The sequence below is a fragment of the Oryzias latipes genome, chromosome 11 (assembly GCF_053564925.1).
Source record: "Oryzias latipes strain Hd-rR chromosome 11, Olatipes_Hd-rR_3.1".
In the NCBI taxonomy this organism is placed as follows: Eukaryota; Metazoa; Chordata; class Actinopteri; order Beloniformes; family Adrianichthyidae; genus Oryzias; species Oryzias latipes.
Genome location: NC_136247.1, coordinates 12,938,076 through 12,956,214, shown reverse-complemented (window position 1 = coordinate 12,956,214; position 18,139 = coordinate 12,938,076). Strand labels below are relative to the sequence as shown.

At 38.3% G+C, this 18,139-nt stretch overlaps 1 protein-coding gene across 4 annotated transcripts in view; it reads left to right on the top strand.

Annotated features, from left to right (window-relative positions):
* Positions 1-18,139, top strand: part of pvrl2l (PVR cell adhesion molecule related 2 like) — a 340,090-nt gene that overhangs the window by 318,534 nt on the left and 3,417 nt on the right. For all 4 annotated transcript variants that reach the window (XM_011481007.4, XM_078954848.1, XM_011481008.4 and 1 more), the window contains exons 7-9: positions 9,703-9,835; positions 14,575-14,632; positions 16,764-16,859. In XM_011481007.4, coding sequence (XP_011479309.1) covers positions 9,703-9,835; positions 14,575-14,632; positions 16,764-16,859 — 287 coding nt within the window. The remainder of the gene's footprint in view (positions 1-9,702; positions 9,836-14,574; positions 14,633-16,763; positions 16,860-18,139) is intronic.

Sequence of the window (18,139 nt, the reverse complement as noted above, 5' to 3'; positions counted from 1 at the left end):
CTACAAGTTCATAATCATTCCCCCTTCATTCATGGTAATTGCTGGCTGATTGCAGTCATTTGTGTGCACTCATAACTTCAGTGGTCTTTACCGCGATGGTGGCCACACACCGCATGTTGCTCAGCTCCTGCGTTGGTGCGAATGCTTCTGAATGTCTGAGCTTGTCCTTCAAGATAATGTGAGTATGAGGAGGAAGGCTTCTGTCTACACTCGTGAGGCTGCCGAAGGACTGAGCTGTAGGGCATGAGGCGCCACTTGGAAATGGCAGACCTGTGGTACAGGGAAACAGGTCCAATGACATGCTGAAACATTCACAAAGAGTTGCTGAGGCTTATAGAACTCTATAATTTATGAGAGTCAAAAGGTGCGATGAGCTGAATCCAGTGTGGGTCCTCATGCAAGACCCTTCAAGCTACTCCCTAACTATGTAGCCACAAGGGGGCCCTAGTCTGGACCTAATTGCTGTGCCAGTCCCCAGCCCAGATAAAATACAGGGTTGTGTCAGGAAGGGCATCCCAAGGAAAAAGCTGATTTGCTGTGTCTACCCCTGAGGGGATATGCCGAAATGTAAACAACATATTTTTATCATTTATCATTTAAACATAAAATAAATATTCAATCCCTGATTGAGATGCAACATCGGATTTCAATCAATCACTTGTTTGGATTAGGACAACCCTTGTTTTTAAGTTGATCCAATTTTTTGAACCTAGGTAATAAATAAACTAATGAATTGCTGGCCAATGTTCTTTAAAAAATATTGATGTCTGGTCTGAAAAAAAGATGCTGTCACTTCTAGATGTGCAAGAGGATAAGAGTACATCAAAGCAATTTTGGCCTCATTACCCTTTAAAAAATTCAGCTTTTATTAATGTATTGATGGTGCAGAAACTACGTATTTATCCAAGCTTGTAGATCTGGTAATATAGCTGACATACTGATTGCTAGGTAGGTCACTTCTCGAAAAACATCTCCAAAATGTGAATGCAGAGTTAGAGCGACTGACCCTTGATCAAAGACTTGGTTCCCTCGCTGTCAGCCCACATGTCAAACTGTCTTTAGGCAAATACACTTTGACAAACACTTTTTAAGTGTTTTTCCACTTAAAAGTGGTGAAGTCTGTTTTTAAAGTTTTTCAGATTGAATGGAAAGAGTTCAAGAGACAGCAAGACAAATGTTTGAAAACTGAAAAAGAATTTATTAAAAATACCAATTTTAAAAGTCGAGCAACAAACTTTAATTTTTACAATATATTCCACAATGTATTGTTTAATTATTCTCTTAACTGCAAAGTATCCTATACCACTTTTGCAGTTTAAGTTTTAAAAGCACTTCATTAGTATTCATATTTTTCTGTTGGATCCCAGCATTTTATTTTTTATCATTTTAATCCACTTCAACAGAGGATTCAGTAACAAGCTTCATTAATGAACGCAGCTCAGCTGATGGTGACATTGTTTAAAACTGAGGTCATCAAGTGTTTTTCTCTCATTTTTTGATCACTGTTTAGACATGTTTTTAATCAGGTGGTAAAAATGTTAAGAGCTGCATTATGATGTATTAACAATCACAGAATTCCTGCCTGACCTCAGTAATAAACAAACTGTTTAGTTTACAAAAAAAAATTGAAGTCACATAACAACTATAAGTCAGATTGCATCAAACCGAATTTGTGCAGCAGTTAAAGAAGCCTGTGTGTGAGTAGTTGAAAACATGGGGATGGCATCTGCAAAAGCATTTACATCCACAGTGACTGCTGCGTGTCAATATCTGTTATTTTATTCAAACAACTGTAATATATTGCAACCTTTCTTCCATTTGCATGCTTTCACTTGACTCCGTTTTGATTTTAAAAGCTTGTTTGCATTTTGTCACCTGAGCTTTTACCTTTAGATTAGTATTTCCACAGCTTGCGTGAGTGCCTGAAAAACACAAATATGGAAACCAAATGAGAGCTGCAGGCAGAGAAAACACAAATGGGGGAGAAAAACAACATGATTGTTGACATTTCTTCATCTGCATAAATGTCTTCTTACCTGTGCATAAAACTGAAAATTGTTTTTAATTACAGTGTTTTGCTCAAAAAAACAAAAAGAAATCCAATAAAACATGTTTTTTGACTGAATGGAGGAGGTTTGCTGACCTGTGTAGTCAGACACCTTTTTACTGGTCCTTTCCCACTTCCTGATGGACATGCCTCTCTTCTGCTGGTGATTGCTCTCTGATTGCATTCAATTGTATACATTTATGACCTTTTTGTGGGGGGTTTTGTGATGTGTGCTTATCTTGCTTGTTGTGTGTGTGTACGTGCGTGCGCGTCAGGTGTGCGTGCGTGCGTGTGTGTTTGTCTGTAAGTCAGTCTGCCCTTCCTGTGAGAGCTGATCTGTGGAGGAGGGTGAAGAAAGCCACCCTGGCATTTTTCGTGAAGACATGACTGTACCTGAGCAGTTGTCTAACACAGTGGTATTCCCAGGTCGCGGACCCGTACCAGTCCGTGGAACAGTTGGTACTGGACAGCAGAGGGAGGAAAAAAGCACATCCTACATTCTTTCTGCTTTATTTATAATCTGATTCTATTTTACTTTGAAAACTGTTTCTTTGTCAAAAAAGAGCCCGTGAGGAAACAAAAGAGGCTCCTGCAGGAAGCAGGAATCCTTACTTCAAATACAGATTTATTGTGTATTTAACCACACTGCATAACATTCAGCAACTGGCTGTCTAATGTTACAAGGATGTTGCTAATAAATTTTTTTAAATGGTGGATTCACATAATTATAATATTTAAAAAATACAAGTTTTAGTGACTGTTTTTTATTGTTTATGTTGGGTCTTAAAAGTTGAATAAGGGTGAAGTTGACGTTGGATTTTTCAGCTTCCACTTTGATAGTAATGGGTTAAGGGAAAATCTGTATCACATTTTAATGCTTCCTACACAAAATCTAACATACAAATAAAGTTTAAAGCAGATGCGGGCATTTTACACAGGAAGTAAACTTTACCCTCAAAAGTAAAGAGAAACTGGAAGTAAATAAATCAGATGCCCACTTCAACCTTGCACAGGCCGCTCCATGAAAATATTGTCTAACGTTTAACCGGTCCGTGGCATGAAACAGGTTGGGGATAAACAACTTGATGATGTTGATGACTATAAACGAAAATAGCATAAAAATGCTTGTGCAAGAGATTTGAGCATTACAGCAACATAGGAGACGATGGAGACACTGCCGGAAAAAAAAGGAGAGATAAAGAAGCAGTTGGTGTAGTGTCACTCATGGCCTCCCTCAGGAGAGTTTAGACCTTTAAAATCTCCTCTCCTCCTCAGGCAGCTAACGGTCCTGTCACCCACTTTGCTTCAGCCCTCCTTCCACAGCGCTTTTCCGACACATCCTTGTCCTTCATTTTTTGATCCATCATCACCCACAGTCTTCTCTCTATTCCCCTCACTTCCTCTGCGCTCACTTTGATTCTCTCCATTTCTCCTTTGTTTCCGTTCCCACAGATCCTCCTTGCACTACTTATGTTCTGTCCTCCTTCCCACCTTCCCTCCAACACTGATTCTGCTATATATAAACCAGCTGAATGCACATGTGCATGTGTTTAAGGAGAAGCACAAGAGAAGGAAGAATAGATATACATGTTGGCAGCACACTCATAAAACCAGTTTTTACCTTTGTTTTGTATTACTTTTCTATACAAAAACAGACTAATCCTAACAGCTGTTGGACATGCAAAGTCAGGGAAAGGATTTTGCTGTTAATTAAAAGGCCACCTTTGTGTCACTTTTAATGTCAAATAGAAACTATTGGGGGTCTTACATCTGTTTTATTTGAAGATCTAAAATACCAAGCAGGTTATTGGAGTTTTCCACTCTGAAATTGAATGTTAAATAATGACGGCTGTTAAGGCAATCACAGCATTAAACCTACATTTAAAGAAAATGTATGCAGCGGTTTAGGGAAGTACTTGTTTTATTGTGAAGGTTGATTTTTTTTTCAAACAAAAAGCAGGCAGGGATAGTTCAGTGCAGAGTTGAGCAGAGTGTGTTTCTCTGATTGCTAACACATCCCCCACACTGGATGCTTTTCTGTGGGAGAGCAATAGAGCACTTTGGATAGGGACTGTTATTTCAATTCCATTTAAATTGCATGTGATACAGCAGCAATTTCACACCATTTGAGTGTCACTTAGATAATAGCATTAAATCTGCAGGTCTAGGTTGACCCAGGCTGTGGAGTGAGAAACAAACAGGAGTAGGCAGAGCTTTACAGAAGTAAAAGTCTAACTGAAGGGCTCTCGTGCACATCAGCAAATCCCTGTGCGCACAATTTTACTTTTAAAAGTTCTGCTCCAGTATGAAGCCTGGAGTATTTATTTAAGATGATAACATTTTGATAAATATTCTATCAGTTTGGCAGAAATCAGCCGTCTGCCAGTAGCGTGGAATCCAACAGATGAGGTTGAATGTACATTAGAGGTTTTCTGTTTTCAGCAACAACAACACAAAATCTGCTGAGTTTGAGATCAACAAAAATTGGACTGTTGCCTCGACCACCAAACAGATATATTGGAAGTAAGCACACATCTTACCAGCCCTTCTATGTTGTTTAAAGATTTAAAGGTTTAGAGGTTTAAAGATTTAGAACTAGTTAAAAAGGTTGTGTTAGTCTCAGCTTTTAACAACAATTGTATGAAAAACCTTTTGAAAAAAACAGAAACTGGTTTGGGAAGCTTTAGAAAAGTGAACCAACAACACCAGATGATTTACAGTTATAAACATTTTTACTAACAATTGTCAGGGCCCTAAAATACCATACAGTGCAGGACTACCTAGTCCAATTTTAACATAGTTCGGACACATTATCTCACTTTTTATTTTTGGATTAACTTCGGAATGTGACCCATTTGCAGAAGTAAAAATGTAATAAAAATGAACATTTTACAAAAACTATTAATAAAACCACTGATGGTGAAAACTTAAATGATTAAGATACTTTATTTTAAATGACAAAATGTTCAAATGCAATAAAATGTGGTCTATTGTTTTCAATGCGCACACTAGTTTTTCGCAGAGACTTCTCTAAATGTGGACACAACTACTTGATTTTGAGAGAAACCCTTGGTTCACTTTAGGTAAATATTTACAGTACTTGGACATGACAGCTGGGGAGTCATTGTGCAGACAATTTTCAAGAAGATGCACAAAAATCTAGCAACCATTACACAAATCACACAAAATTGGTTTACATGAATGTTGCATTTATTTTTTGGCAAAAATGTCATCTACATTTAACACACATTGCACATCTACAACATGTTTGTTTTCTGAATCTCATTTTGGACTCACAACGCTGTTTTATGTGTTTTAAACATCTGGAATCCTGACAAGAAAAAAGAACAAGGCAGATTGAAAACTCTGAGACTGTTTTTATCAGACGTTTCGTTGTTTTACTCATGAAGCCAAATGAATTTGAGTTTTCTCCATGAGAATCCTTCTTGTGAATCCTTTGCTGTTTCTGTCAATCACCTAACACATCCCTTCTTTTGACCCAAAATGTGCGCAATGGTGCTTGTGGGTCACACCATTATGAAAAGGTTTCCTCTGAAGATCTTGAGGTTTGAGGGAAATGAGGATGAAATTTTGTGCAAAGACCAGATGCAGATCATGAAAGTGATAAATTATGAGCCAAGGGACCAAAGAGGAGGTTCCTGGATGCAATAGAAGACGACAAGAGGGAGGGGGAGTTGTGGCAGGAAGATGATCCGCTGTGGTGACCCCTATAGGCAGAAGCTGAAAGAAGAAGAAGTAGATTTGGAAAGATTAAAATAAGTGTGCTGCTCCTGTTATTGTAAATCACAAAAAAACTACTCACCTGGAGCGGAATAAAATATCAGGCTGGAAATAAGTATAATAGATTCTTTCGAAGCAACGTCAAGCTTCCTCACAGCCGCTTTTTTCCCATTTACCTAAGGATCCCATACGGCTCCATCCTTTTGTCATGAAGCCTCTCGCCTTTTCATGAGCTTTAAATCTGCCCAAAAGCCAGACAAAATCCCTGAAGCAGACTGCAAAATAGGCAAGTTACGATTGTGCTCTCTCATTATATTCTGTTCTTCATATTCTGACCCTGTTCACTGATAATCTTGGCTCACAGACTGATAACAGTGCCACTTTGATTATATATTTAATATGGTTTCATAGTTATGGTAATGAAACTCTTTCTGTTTCCACACATGCCGTCTGGCATTTCCTGCCCTTTTAATTTTGTCTTGATGTGGTGGAATGGAGTCGTGAAAGTTTAGCCAAAAAACGGCCTCCGATATTAAAAATTCTGTTAGACAGCAAATTGCATATTTTCTTTGTTGAATCAAACTTTTCCAAAACATGCAATGTGGAAAGTTGTGTTTAGCTGTTTATTCCAATCTGGGGCATTAGCATTCCTTTCTCTTTTTGTTGCAATTGCTCATAAAAGCGAGTGGCTTTAAACACACAAACTGTTGCAACCTCTCTGTGGTGAGAACAGGTGTGTTCAGTCGACAGGGGTCATGTTGGATGTTTTGGAGGCTGTTTTGGGTAATGTGGTTGCTTATAACACATCACATTTACTACATCCCCATCTTTTGTTGTTTGGGCTTAACTTTTAAAGGGTGTTTTCTTTTTCAGTTTGTTTTTCTGTCAGGTAAAATGCTCTACACCCTCGCTTGTCACCCGTGGGAAATTAGTCAGGTGGCGCCACAACTCATTGTTTGCTGAAAAGGAGGCGTGGAAGGCAAATGGCAATCAGGGTCAGAGTGAAGTTTGATAAGACTGTGACATGAATCAAATGAGACTTCAGCAAACACTGTTGGCAGATGGCAGAGGTTGTGTGTGTTTGTGTGTGTGTGATGTATGCCTGCATCCTTCCATTTCCAGCTCTGAGGAAGGCTGGTGTCACCTTCTTCCTCTACCTCCTCCTTCCATCTGTTCACACTTCCTTGTCCGCACCCACAGTCCTTCTCCACTGCAGTCCTCCGCTCCTTCTACCTTTGCCTTTATTTATCTTTTCTATTGATTCCATCTGATCTGTTTTCTTTGGGCTGGCTTGATCTGATATGCACCGCCACCTGCTGGATGTGAAGAGCAACTGAACAGATTCTTAATGAAAGATTCTGGGGAATTTTGTATTTTTGAGAGCAAAATGTATTTTGATTCTGTGAAAATTGTGTTCAGTCATTTTACTGATGAATAAAACCAGCAGTGTGGTTATCAGCATGAGAAATGGCTGTTATTATAAAATTATAATTGCAAACTGAATGTTGCATTAGCAGCGAAAGCAGATACAATCATGCACAGGTATGCACATTAGGACACTGTGGCCTTTTATTTTCCCTGCAGAGCTGGTTTGTTTAAATTACTTCAGATAAGCCAGTGGACGACTGAGACGAGATAAAAGACAGAGCGACTTGCAGCACATTGTTTTTGGCAGAAGCGATGAAGATGAGGAAGTCATTTTAAAGCTGTATGAAGAGAAACTTAATAACAACCTTATTTCCCCTCCTGCCTATTTAGGATGCAGAAGATGGTTTATCGCTGTTGTCTTAAAATGGAAAACCTGTTGGATTATGATGTTTTTTGGTTCCTAAACTTGGTTAGAAATCTTTCAGATTCTCCTTTAGATTATAAACTGATCCTAAAAGCTGATACCAATCAAATATAGGTCTGGACTTCACTGTGATAATCAATGAGTGAAAAAAATGTTCATTGACCTTCATTAGAAAATGTCCTATGAATCTTCCATTTATCATTTTATATTAAGAGTAAGTAGGGGTAAATGCCAGAACCTCCTTATATGATACCACCAATTAACCTTAAAAAAGAGAAATCTGCACTCATCAGATTAGACATTCCTCTCCCTTCCAGACTCCATTCAATTTGTACCCAAAGGAGCAAAGCTTTGTTTTAAATTCAATCATTAAGGGGTTTTCTTAGGTGATCAGTTGCTCAATTCAATTCCAAACTACTCTCAGATGTTTGACTTTTTTCTGAATTCTGACTCTTTTTTTTTTTCAATATTTGTTTCTGTATTTCAAATGACACCAGCTAAGTCAGTTTTTTCAAACACAGTCATGTCCATAAGATGAAGGGCCAAATGTTTACCTGTATTTCCCTAAATGACAGAAAATAACATATTTTATTTTTACACATTTATAAAAGGCTTGTGTGAAGGAGCTGAGAGAAACAAATCTGTCCGCTTATTCAAACAGTTTGTTTTAACAAAGTCGTGGTTAGTATAGATGAAATTTTGTTGATTCACCCGTTTTTGGCTGTTTTGTAAATTATATTAACTTTTAATTACAGTTTAAACATGCAGGGAAGAGATCCATTTTACACTCAATACAATGGGATCTGTAAATATATGTATATATTTATGAATATACATTTGCGTTAAGTGGAGATGCATTTTGGGTGTTGGGATTCAAATTTAAATGGGAGCAAATGACTGTTTATGCATGACAAATGATTTTTGAATGTTTCTATGTGTGTATTTACATATACGTGTAGTTGTATATGAGTATATGGGTATCTGAAACAGAATATGTGCGCATCAGAGAGGAAACAGGGCTATATATAATAGACACCGGGTGCATTAGATGCACCCCCCATACAATAGGGCATGGGGGGTGAGAATTGATATGGCTTTTACAGATATTTGTTGTATTTTTTATTTTCCCCTGTCTTTCCTATTAAAGTATTTTTCTAAAAGATATAATCATCAAAGTCAGATAAGTACATCTTTAGCTAAATCTGAAATTACTGCATTCAGATCAGTGATCCTCAGCAGCATTTTTTCAGCAAAGTAATAAAATAAAATTACAGGTATAATAATAATAATGAAGGAGGTGGAAATACTCCAACATCAAAGGATTTTTTTTTTTTACTCTGTATCTTCTTTTATTTTGTCTTCTTTAATGTACTTGCAGTAGCAGCATTTTTGTGGTTTAGCAGCAAACAAGATTATTACATTTTTGTTGCTCGTCAATTAAACTAACATCAACTTTGAAGGTTCCACGTGGGGAGCTGCATCTGCAGTCCTCCTTTCATCATCTCTGTGTGAGGCGCAGATGAGAGTGTGTTTACTTCGGTGACAGCGATAAAAAAGGATTTTATAATAAGGGACTAAACAACCTGTGAAAACATTGCATCCCTTCCTTTATTGTTTCTGCCAAACCCTCCATGACAGGCAGCGGTAGTGCAAAGCCAGCACTGCATGCAGCTCCTGTCAGCCACTTTTCTCTTTCCCTTTCTAAATAAGAGCCTACTTTAATGAGGGGCTTTTACAGACTCCAATGCCTCCCTGCCCTCTGAAAATCATAAACAGCTTATTAATTGAAGTGAAATGTAGAAGCAAGCTTGAGATTCATTGCAATCTTTGCAGCAGTTGAGAGTTAGCGTGTGTGACGAGGAGTTCAGGGAAGAACTTATACATTTTTAATATTTTGTGTGTATCACTGTTATTTGTGTTTGTTTTCCATGGTTTATGAAGGGCTTTGGACTCACACAGTCGCATACTTTGGTTGTAAAACACATAAAACACAAGAATTGCAAGTGAGCAACATTAGAACACCAGAGGCAGACTCATGAAATTTAAATGAAGTGGTCATAACTGTTTGTTACTTTTGTCTTCTTCCCTCTCTCCCTTTTCTGTCTGTGTTCCTCACCCGTAGAACAACAAAAAACAGAACACCCTAAACCTCCATCAACTGGCGCCATCATAGGAGGCATTCTTGGCACGCTCGCTGTAATTGGACTCATCGTCGGCGCCATCCTCTATGTCCGCTGTCGCCAGGACGATGGAGAGTGAGTCTTCTTTAGAAATTCTGATTCTAGTTCTTGCTTTTTTTTTTATTGTGTTTTTGGTTTTTTTGACATGTTCTTGTGGCATTTTTGTTATGATGGAGGGCATGTGTAAAGCAAATTAAACTTTGCATTGCAGTTTTTTGGCAAATTTCTTTATTGAAATCATTTTGAATCAGGAGCAAACGGAAAAAAAAACTGTTTAAAATAGCTGCGAAGTAAAATCTACAAATCAGCAGGCCACAAGCTCACTGTTCAGCTCCATTCTGATGCATCCACTTGCAGACAAACAGATCCATGTACGTCTTTGTTTTTCTTTGTTTGACCTCGCCTCTGGATCAAAACTGTAGCTCAGATTTTGCTCGCCATTTTTGTTGCACCACTAATGTTAGCTTGAGGTTGTTAGGGACTGTAAAGTAATGAGAGAGAGCATTTAAATAGATGACTGATGGGAAGGGGGCAGGCTCACTCCACGCCAACAGTCCCGCCCACAACTCAGAGGCGAATTTCTAATAAGATATTTTGATTTCATCTAAAAATTGTATGATCATAGTTAAAAGACCACTGGGAATGCTTTTACAACACATTAAAAGATGATCAGAATGATATTTGAAGGACCGGGACTCAATGAGATGTCTTACATATCATGATTCTGGCAAAGGAAGTCTGTGACATATCTGACCTTAAGTTAAGGCAGGCTGCCTTTCTGAGGTCATATTTTATGCTGAGTCCCTACTGCTAGGAAGAACATGAGTCTTGACCAGGGTTTAAAATACAGAAGTCCACCAAATAAGAGCCTCCTGTGTTGCTTAATATGCTACTTCCATTTATTTACAGGCAAAAGTAAACTGTAGTTGGATTTAAATTAATTTCTTCCCATCGTTTTTTATTAATTAGCAGTTAAAAACAACGTATCAAATACCCCTTTCTTTATGCAGCATCACTTTGTGGATAAAAGCAGCCAAGGGACGGAAACAGTTTTCTAGTCATCCATAATTCATTTAATTGAAGCATAAATAATTTATCCTGCAGACAAATTAATGATTACTCAATCAACAAACATCCCAGAGAGGTCATCCTGCCAATGTCTGGATGAGAAACCCAACAGAATTTATGCTGTTGTTCAAACATTTTCAGTTTGTCACATTCATTTTGCTTTTTGCCTAAATTCCAAAATTCCATGATTAGTTTAATTCCCTCTTTCTGCATACTTCCTGTTTAGCATCAACATATTTTTTAGGCTCTTCTCCTCTGGCTGCCTGTCCGTCTAACTCACCTTTCAGCTGGTTATAAAAACTTCCCATTGATGAACACCAAGGATATGCCACAATTTTCTTTTTCGCTAAATTTAAAATAGATTTAGCCTGAATCCTCACAGCTCAGACCTTTTTAGACTCCCAGAGTTGATCATAAGCTTCTGCAGTTTTCACCAAATCTCCATCATCCCCTGAAAAAGCAAGACATTCCATACAGTTGTATTATTTATCTGTGCATTTTCACCTTGACGTATCAGAGCCTGAGGATTGTCAGAACACACACAGACATTTTGTGACGGCAGGATATACAATATGAGACACAAACTAAATCTCACAGCAGGTTATTAACAAGAACCAGACAAAAAAACTGATGACGTATTGCAGACTGTTTGCTGATGAGAACAGTATTTGAACAGGGTGTCTGGGTGTCTAATAATGGATTGTAATGGAGCCTCATTGTGGAGGTTCAACACAGCATTTTGAGTTTTGCTAAACAATAAGAGATCAAACGAAAAGTGAACAGATGAAAAGAATGATCACACAAATCAAAAGTAGCAAAGAGAGCACACATAAAAGAAGAAAAATATGGATAAAGGAAGTAGAAGGTGACGAGATGAATTCAGGTAATTGGAGATGAAGATACAGTCAGAGGAAGGATGGATTAGAGGAGGGATTAAAAGAAGACTCTTCCAAGCTTTACTGAACTACACCGCCTGCATTTGTCAGTCAATAACCATCTTCCTACCTAAGTCAAAAACTCCTTCATCACAGATAGAAGTTTCATGAATGCAAAAGCTGCTCAGAGACAGCAGCTACACACCTCCTGCAGGGATAAGCCTCTTCCTTAACATAATGAAAAGGGTTATAAAAATATTTCAATAAGACGAAATGTAAGGACTACAAGTAGAAAATTATTTGTGTTACAGAAACATGTCCAAAATCTTTGGAGGTGTGGCTCTGGGCTGATGACGTCTCGTGTGTTTGGGATTAATATGGACTCTAGTTATAGTTATGAACCCCAGAGCCTGGACGCTTACAGTGGTTAGAGGCCAGACCATTCCAAACCAGCGTTCCAGGTGGAGAACAAGGTGGAGGAGGGACGTCTAGAATGCAGAGAGACACAACCATTTGTCTGGAACTCGTGGTGGAGGACCCAAAATGCAGGAGACCAGGATTGGTGACAGGAAATAAAACATTTAATTAGCAAACTGAAACATGACAAAACTAGGAGGGAAAAAAAACTGTGACAAAACATAGTAGATGACCTGACAAAGAAGAACAGAAACCAAGACACTTAAATAGGCTGAGGGCAATTAACTGAACTGAAGACAGCTGTGGATCATGAACCTGAAGGTGGAGTGACAGACAAAGAAAACCAAAAACATGACCAAGAACAAAACCACTGAATCCTTACACCATTTATGAATTTAAAGACCCACTCTGATAAGAATTCTGTTTTTGCTGTTCTTAACATGTTGTTGTAGTATTTTTGTCATGGTGGCGAACATATCTAAAGAAAATGAATCTTAAAAATTCAATTTCTTAGTATTTATTTATTCAAAGCAGTGTGAATCCGGAGCAGATGAAAGAATGCCATTGGAAAAGATTGAATTTGTTACATAGAAGGTATGACTGGCAACCACAAGCTCCCTGCTCTGCTCCATACAGATGCATCTGCTTGTGGACAAATAGATCCATGTACATCTTTGTTTTCTCGTTTGAGCTAGCATCTGGCGCAAAAATGTACGGCTGGATAGCTTGGATATTTCTCGCCATTTCTGTTGCACCAAAAATGTTAGTATGTAGTTGTGAAGGGCTGTAAGCTAGCGGAAAAGACTGTAAACAAAGGTATGATGGGATATGAAAACAGGCTTACTCTGCACCAACAGTTCCACCCACAACACAGAGGGGATAATCTGATGAAATCTTCATGCTTTGACTTAGTGCCTAAGTGTCACCAATCAAAATTGGTCTTATTCAAATTATACACAATAATCATTCATTTTCTGTTAAATCTGTTTATTTTCGTTTCAGAAGTTAAAAAAAACATCCATCCATTTTTACTGCAAAAATCCGTTATTTTAATCACTGAAACATCCTATTTGCTTGAAGATTACATCATTAGATATGTGACAGTAGATTTTCATAACTAAACAGAATTTTAAAATGGAAATTGACACTTTAATAGTTTTGCATTGATACTCAGCCCTGTTGAAAATTTTCCAATGAAGTCAAAGAGGAAAATGCTTCACAAACCGATATGTGGGAAAAGGAAAATCAGAATCCTTTTGGAAAAAACAGAAATAAAGTGACCAAACTAGAGTTGTAATTGTTGCTTCAAATCACAAGAAAAAACATCAAAACCAAACTGCACATCACAGTTACATTTGACTAAATCTCTTAATTTTCCACGACCATCACCAAAACTTCTCTTTATTACTAAGACATTTCCAAAGTGCAACTCGTCCTGTCTGGAGCCGAAGCAGAGACACTGGTTCAGGATTTTATCACCAACAGCACTTATTACAGTTCAACGATGACGGGCTGCTACTGATAGCGTTCTTATTATCTTCCAGACCGCTTGTCTTGACAATTCAAAGGCGTTTGCTGTCAAGCACGATCTGCAGCGGCTTTCTAAATAGTTTGTTGTGCACAACTTCCAGACAGAACTGACAGGTGATCTCATTACTCTTGTCCTACCTTCGGTGTGTGGGAGAAACAGCTCAATCAGATAATTCTCACACCCACCATTAGCACCACCAGCATCATCAGCAGCAGCAGCATCTAGACTCAGATCAAACCAGAAACCTGTGTGTTTCAGGATTTCATTGTGGCACTTGCAGCTCCTCGAAAATCCTTGTTGATTAAAGAAGTGACAGATTACCCAACAATTTCTTCAGTTTTGACATGAAGGTCAGGCGTCACCCTGCATGGGAAAAAAATAAATATTGAATAAGGGTTGTAAATATTTTCATCAAAGACAAAATAATTTCACCCATGAAAGCCTTTGTCTTGCAATTAAAACAAAAAGTGTAGTACAATTAGCTTCATTACAACACAGTGCAGTGCGGTAAAAATATTTTACAATGTATCTGCAAGACTCTTAAATCAATAAGTAAATTTTCTAACTTTTTAACTGTATTTTTTTATTGTATTTCTAATATTTTAATCTGTTGGCGGCACGGTGGAGCAGTGGTTGGTGCTCTCGTTTCACAATGAGAAGGCCTTGGTTCAAAATCCCACAGGGACCTGCCTGTGTGGAGATTGCACATCTTACCATGCACTTACCATTGACAGCCCCCCACCCCCCTGAAGCAATTTAGTCATTTAGTTGAGGTCTATCTGAAAAGACCGTTTCATTTCAAGCTAAAACTCAGCACTTCAGCAGTTTTTATTGCTGTTTTTCATTGTTAAATGCATGGAAATCCGCTTTTTCACAAGTAGAATCAATAACAACTTCTTTTTTTTTTCCTTGTGTCCAATCAGGGGCCCACCCAAGCACAAACCTCCTCCCCCTGTGAAGGGCAGCAGCTCAACAGAGATGGTGAGTGACGGAGTCAATCTTCACCATCCGCAGCCACCAGGAGTTTATTAAGCTCACAAATTCAAATACTAGGGGTCCATGTTGGTTGTCATAAGGTGGCTAATAGCTATTGATGGAGGATCTCGGTTGGCTCATGCGTGCTGAAACAATTTGCTTATTTTGCAAAGAGCTCCATTAGTGGAGCTCTTTGCTCTCCATGTCTGCTGCTTTTACTCCATCATTCCATCACATTTTTGCAGCATCCCAGTAATTTGACTGAAACTCTGAAATCTCATGTTGATTCAATGTGGAAAAGGGTCTAATGGCTTTAAACGCCTGGACTGAAAGGATGGTTCACAGAGTTCAGCTGGGAAGGTTTATTAGATATTTAAAGGGTTTCTTGCAACGTGCTGTCTGTGGCTCGTGATCAAAGACGGCCTTATTTCTGCAGCTTCCTTCATGTTCAAATCAAGCTTGGTTTCCCTGAGTTCAAGTCTGGGGTGAGTCACCATGTTTCATACACACAGATAAGCGTGCCTCCAGAGTGGAAGAGTCTGAGAACTGAAGACTCGAGCTTTATCATCCAAATATAAATTGTCATTAACATTACACGTGTCTTGTTAAAGGAGTTTCACGGTTTATGGCAGCAGCATTGAGCACCAATGAGATGACATATGCTGGAGTGGAACAGGAGCAAATCAACAAAGTCTTATTTTTACTGTGAGAAAGTTTGTGAAGGAATCAGAAAAAATTCACAGCACGTGTGTGAACATGAGATGATTTTTATTCGACAATTCTAAGGGACTTTCTGCACCTTTTATCCATCACTGAAGCATTGTAATTCTCAGTTGAAAAAAAATTAGTATTTGTTCCACATGACTAAAAATTCACAAAAAAGAGGTACCGTATTTTCTGCACTGGAAGTCACTCATGGTATAAGTCATGAGTTGCAGACGCAAAAAATGCTTAATAAAGAAGAAAAACTCACATATCTAGTTGTTGCTATTCATTACAAAACCTGGGACACCTGGGTATAAGATGCCAGACTCTACAAAAAAAATGTGACTTATACTTGCATACTTACATGTTTGAAAAAGAAAAATGCAAAGTGCTTTATATTCATTCTGCATCATAAAAGCATCGGACTTATAAGTTAGAGCTAGAACTGTGGGTAATTGCTTTGATTCTTTTTTAAAAGATTAGATCTTGTGTTTTTGCTTCAGTCAACACTACTAAATAGTTACTTATTTTCATCTAAATTTACTAAACTTATCTGAAAATATTGTGTGAAATGTCACAGGTGTTCAAATGAAAGAGCACGCAAATCCAGATATTTCTATCGAACTTAATTGTTGTATAAACAGTTGCCTTTAATTGAAAAAAAAAAGATTTCAAATCAACATTTAACAATTTATTGCACTTAAAGCATCAATTAAAGCATAAAATTTCATGTTTATTTAATGAAAAATATCAGGGGAATCGCACAAAACGCTGTCATTTTCAAAATACTCTGTCATTTTCATAGCTATGAATGCAGCATTATGGGATAAAAATGTTTTCTTTTCATCTTTTAAGAAGCACTAGACATTTCTGAAGTGATTGCCATCATTCGGTCAGAGCGCAGGTATAAAGCAGCCATTGTGCCTTTTGCTGCCATTGGGTGCTTTTTACACGCGACATGCGGGAAGAGAGCAATGCGAAGAACTGTCAGAGGACACAAAGAACAGTAAAGCTAGCTCACGATAACACAAATGATCAGTCGACTTGGAAGTGATTGAAGCTGATAGCATCAATACTGGAGGCTGCACAGCAAACCTTGCGGATTTTGCCTGCTGGATAGGAATTTGGAAATGAAGACTTAGATTCTGGCAAAAGGGTGGTTTGTCATGTGGAGTTCTGGTAGGTGCTCTAATTCTTGATGCAAACTGGCTGAAACCTATTATTTTTTTCAAAATTGTCATAAAATGAAACAACTTTAAAACTTTTGAGCTTTTGAACCTGTATTTAGTGCAGACCTACTAAATGTGTAAGTGCAGGCTGCTGTTTCTTTTATCAGCTGGAACCAGATAACACTCTGGATCAAAGACCCGGGCTCTCTTCCTCACATGACAGAGCGTAATAGTCTGTGTTCTGTTTTTGTTTGTTTTTTTAGCTGACCAAGCCATCAGAACCACCCACAGCCTCAAAGAGAGCACTGCTGAGCAAAGGAGAAGTCTACTATGAGACCTCAGGGAGGGAGCCTGTCACAGTAAGTAACACATCCGGTGCACACACAAACAGTTCAAGTTAACAACTTATATTGTGTTTAAGATGTGCTCCTCCAGTCTTTGATCAACAGGGGTTAAGAAATTGTCAATAAAAATCCTTCAAAGTGAAATTTGAGGAAGAATTTGAGAAAATGTTTGCCATTGTTGGTGAGTGTGACTTTCGCCAACAACAACTTTTTTGCGGTGATTGGTGCTACAATTATAGGCAGAAAAAATAATTGAACATAACAGGAGTGAATTTTCACACAACATAAAGACAAGTACAATAAATCAAAAGTTGTTATTTTATGTGGGTTATGGCAGAGGGAAAAAAAACTGTTCTTATGGCAGGAGGTTCTGGTCTGGATAGACCAGAACCTCCTGCCCGAGAGGAGAGGGACAGACAGTTGTCCCAAGTTAAAAGGGTCAGCTTTAATCCTTGCTCCTGGAGGAGTACAGGTCCTGCAGAGATGGGAGCCTGCAGCTAGCTTCTCTTTGTCCCTGGCTGTGGCTACAGCATACCAGATGGAGATGGAGGAGGTGAGGATGTACTTGATGGCTGTGTAGAACTGCACCAACACCTTGGTGGGCTGTTTGAGTTTCCTCAGCTGCTGCAGGAAGAACATCATCTGCTGGGAGCTGACGGTCATCCCCCCACCATCACCCCCGAGTGACGGTGGTTCTGGGATTTTCACGCAAAATGTTTCTGTTTCAGACAATATTTATGCTTGATTAGTTTCAAACCGAATAAACTAATATTGATTAGCTCTCCTTTAGACACAAATTGTGACTTGTGTCTAAAGGAGAGCTTATTAATATGGGATTAGCACAGCTGTTAGACATTTTGTCAGGAAATACATTCTAATCATTTTCTTTATCCTCAAAAACTCATTGTACCACATTTTTGTCATATTTTTTCCTGTCAAACAGTTGTGAGCTTTTTGAGTCATTCTTAGAGGCCACAAACTCAGCAAAATCAGGAAACTTTTCCCTTTGTTTTTTTGGGGGTTTTGCAAACTTTTCAGTTGTCAAACATTTTTGTTTGACTCATTGATCAAAACCCATTTTTTTGTAACTGTTTTGTAACTGTAATACAGTGTTCTCTCACTATCCTCAATATCCTGATTCCCTTTCGCTGTCTCGCAGATTTTTTCAGTGCAGTTGTGCATTCTATTTTAAACTGTGGTCGGTGTTCAGTGTTGTGATTGGCTGGAGACCTCGTCAGTCAATCTCCTCAGTGCTGTGTCTCTTGTACAAATGCATGCAGCTCTCCAAATAAATC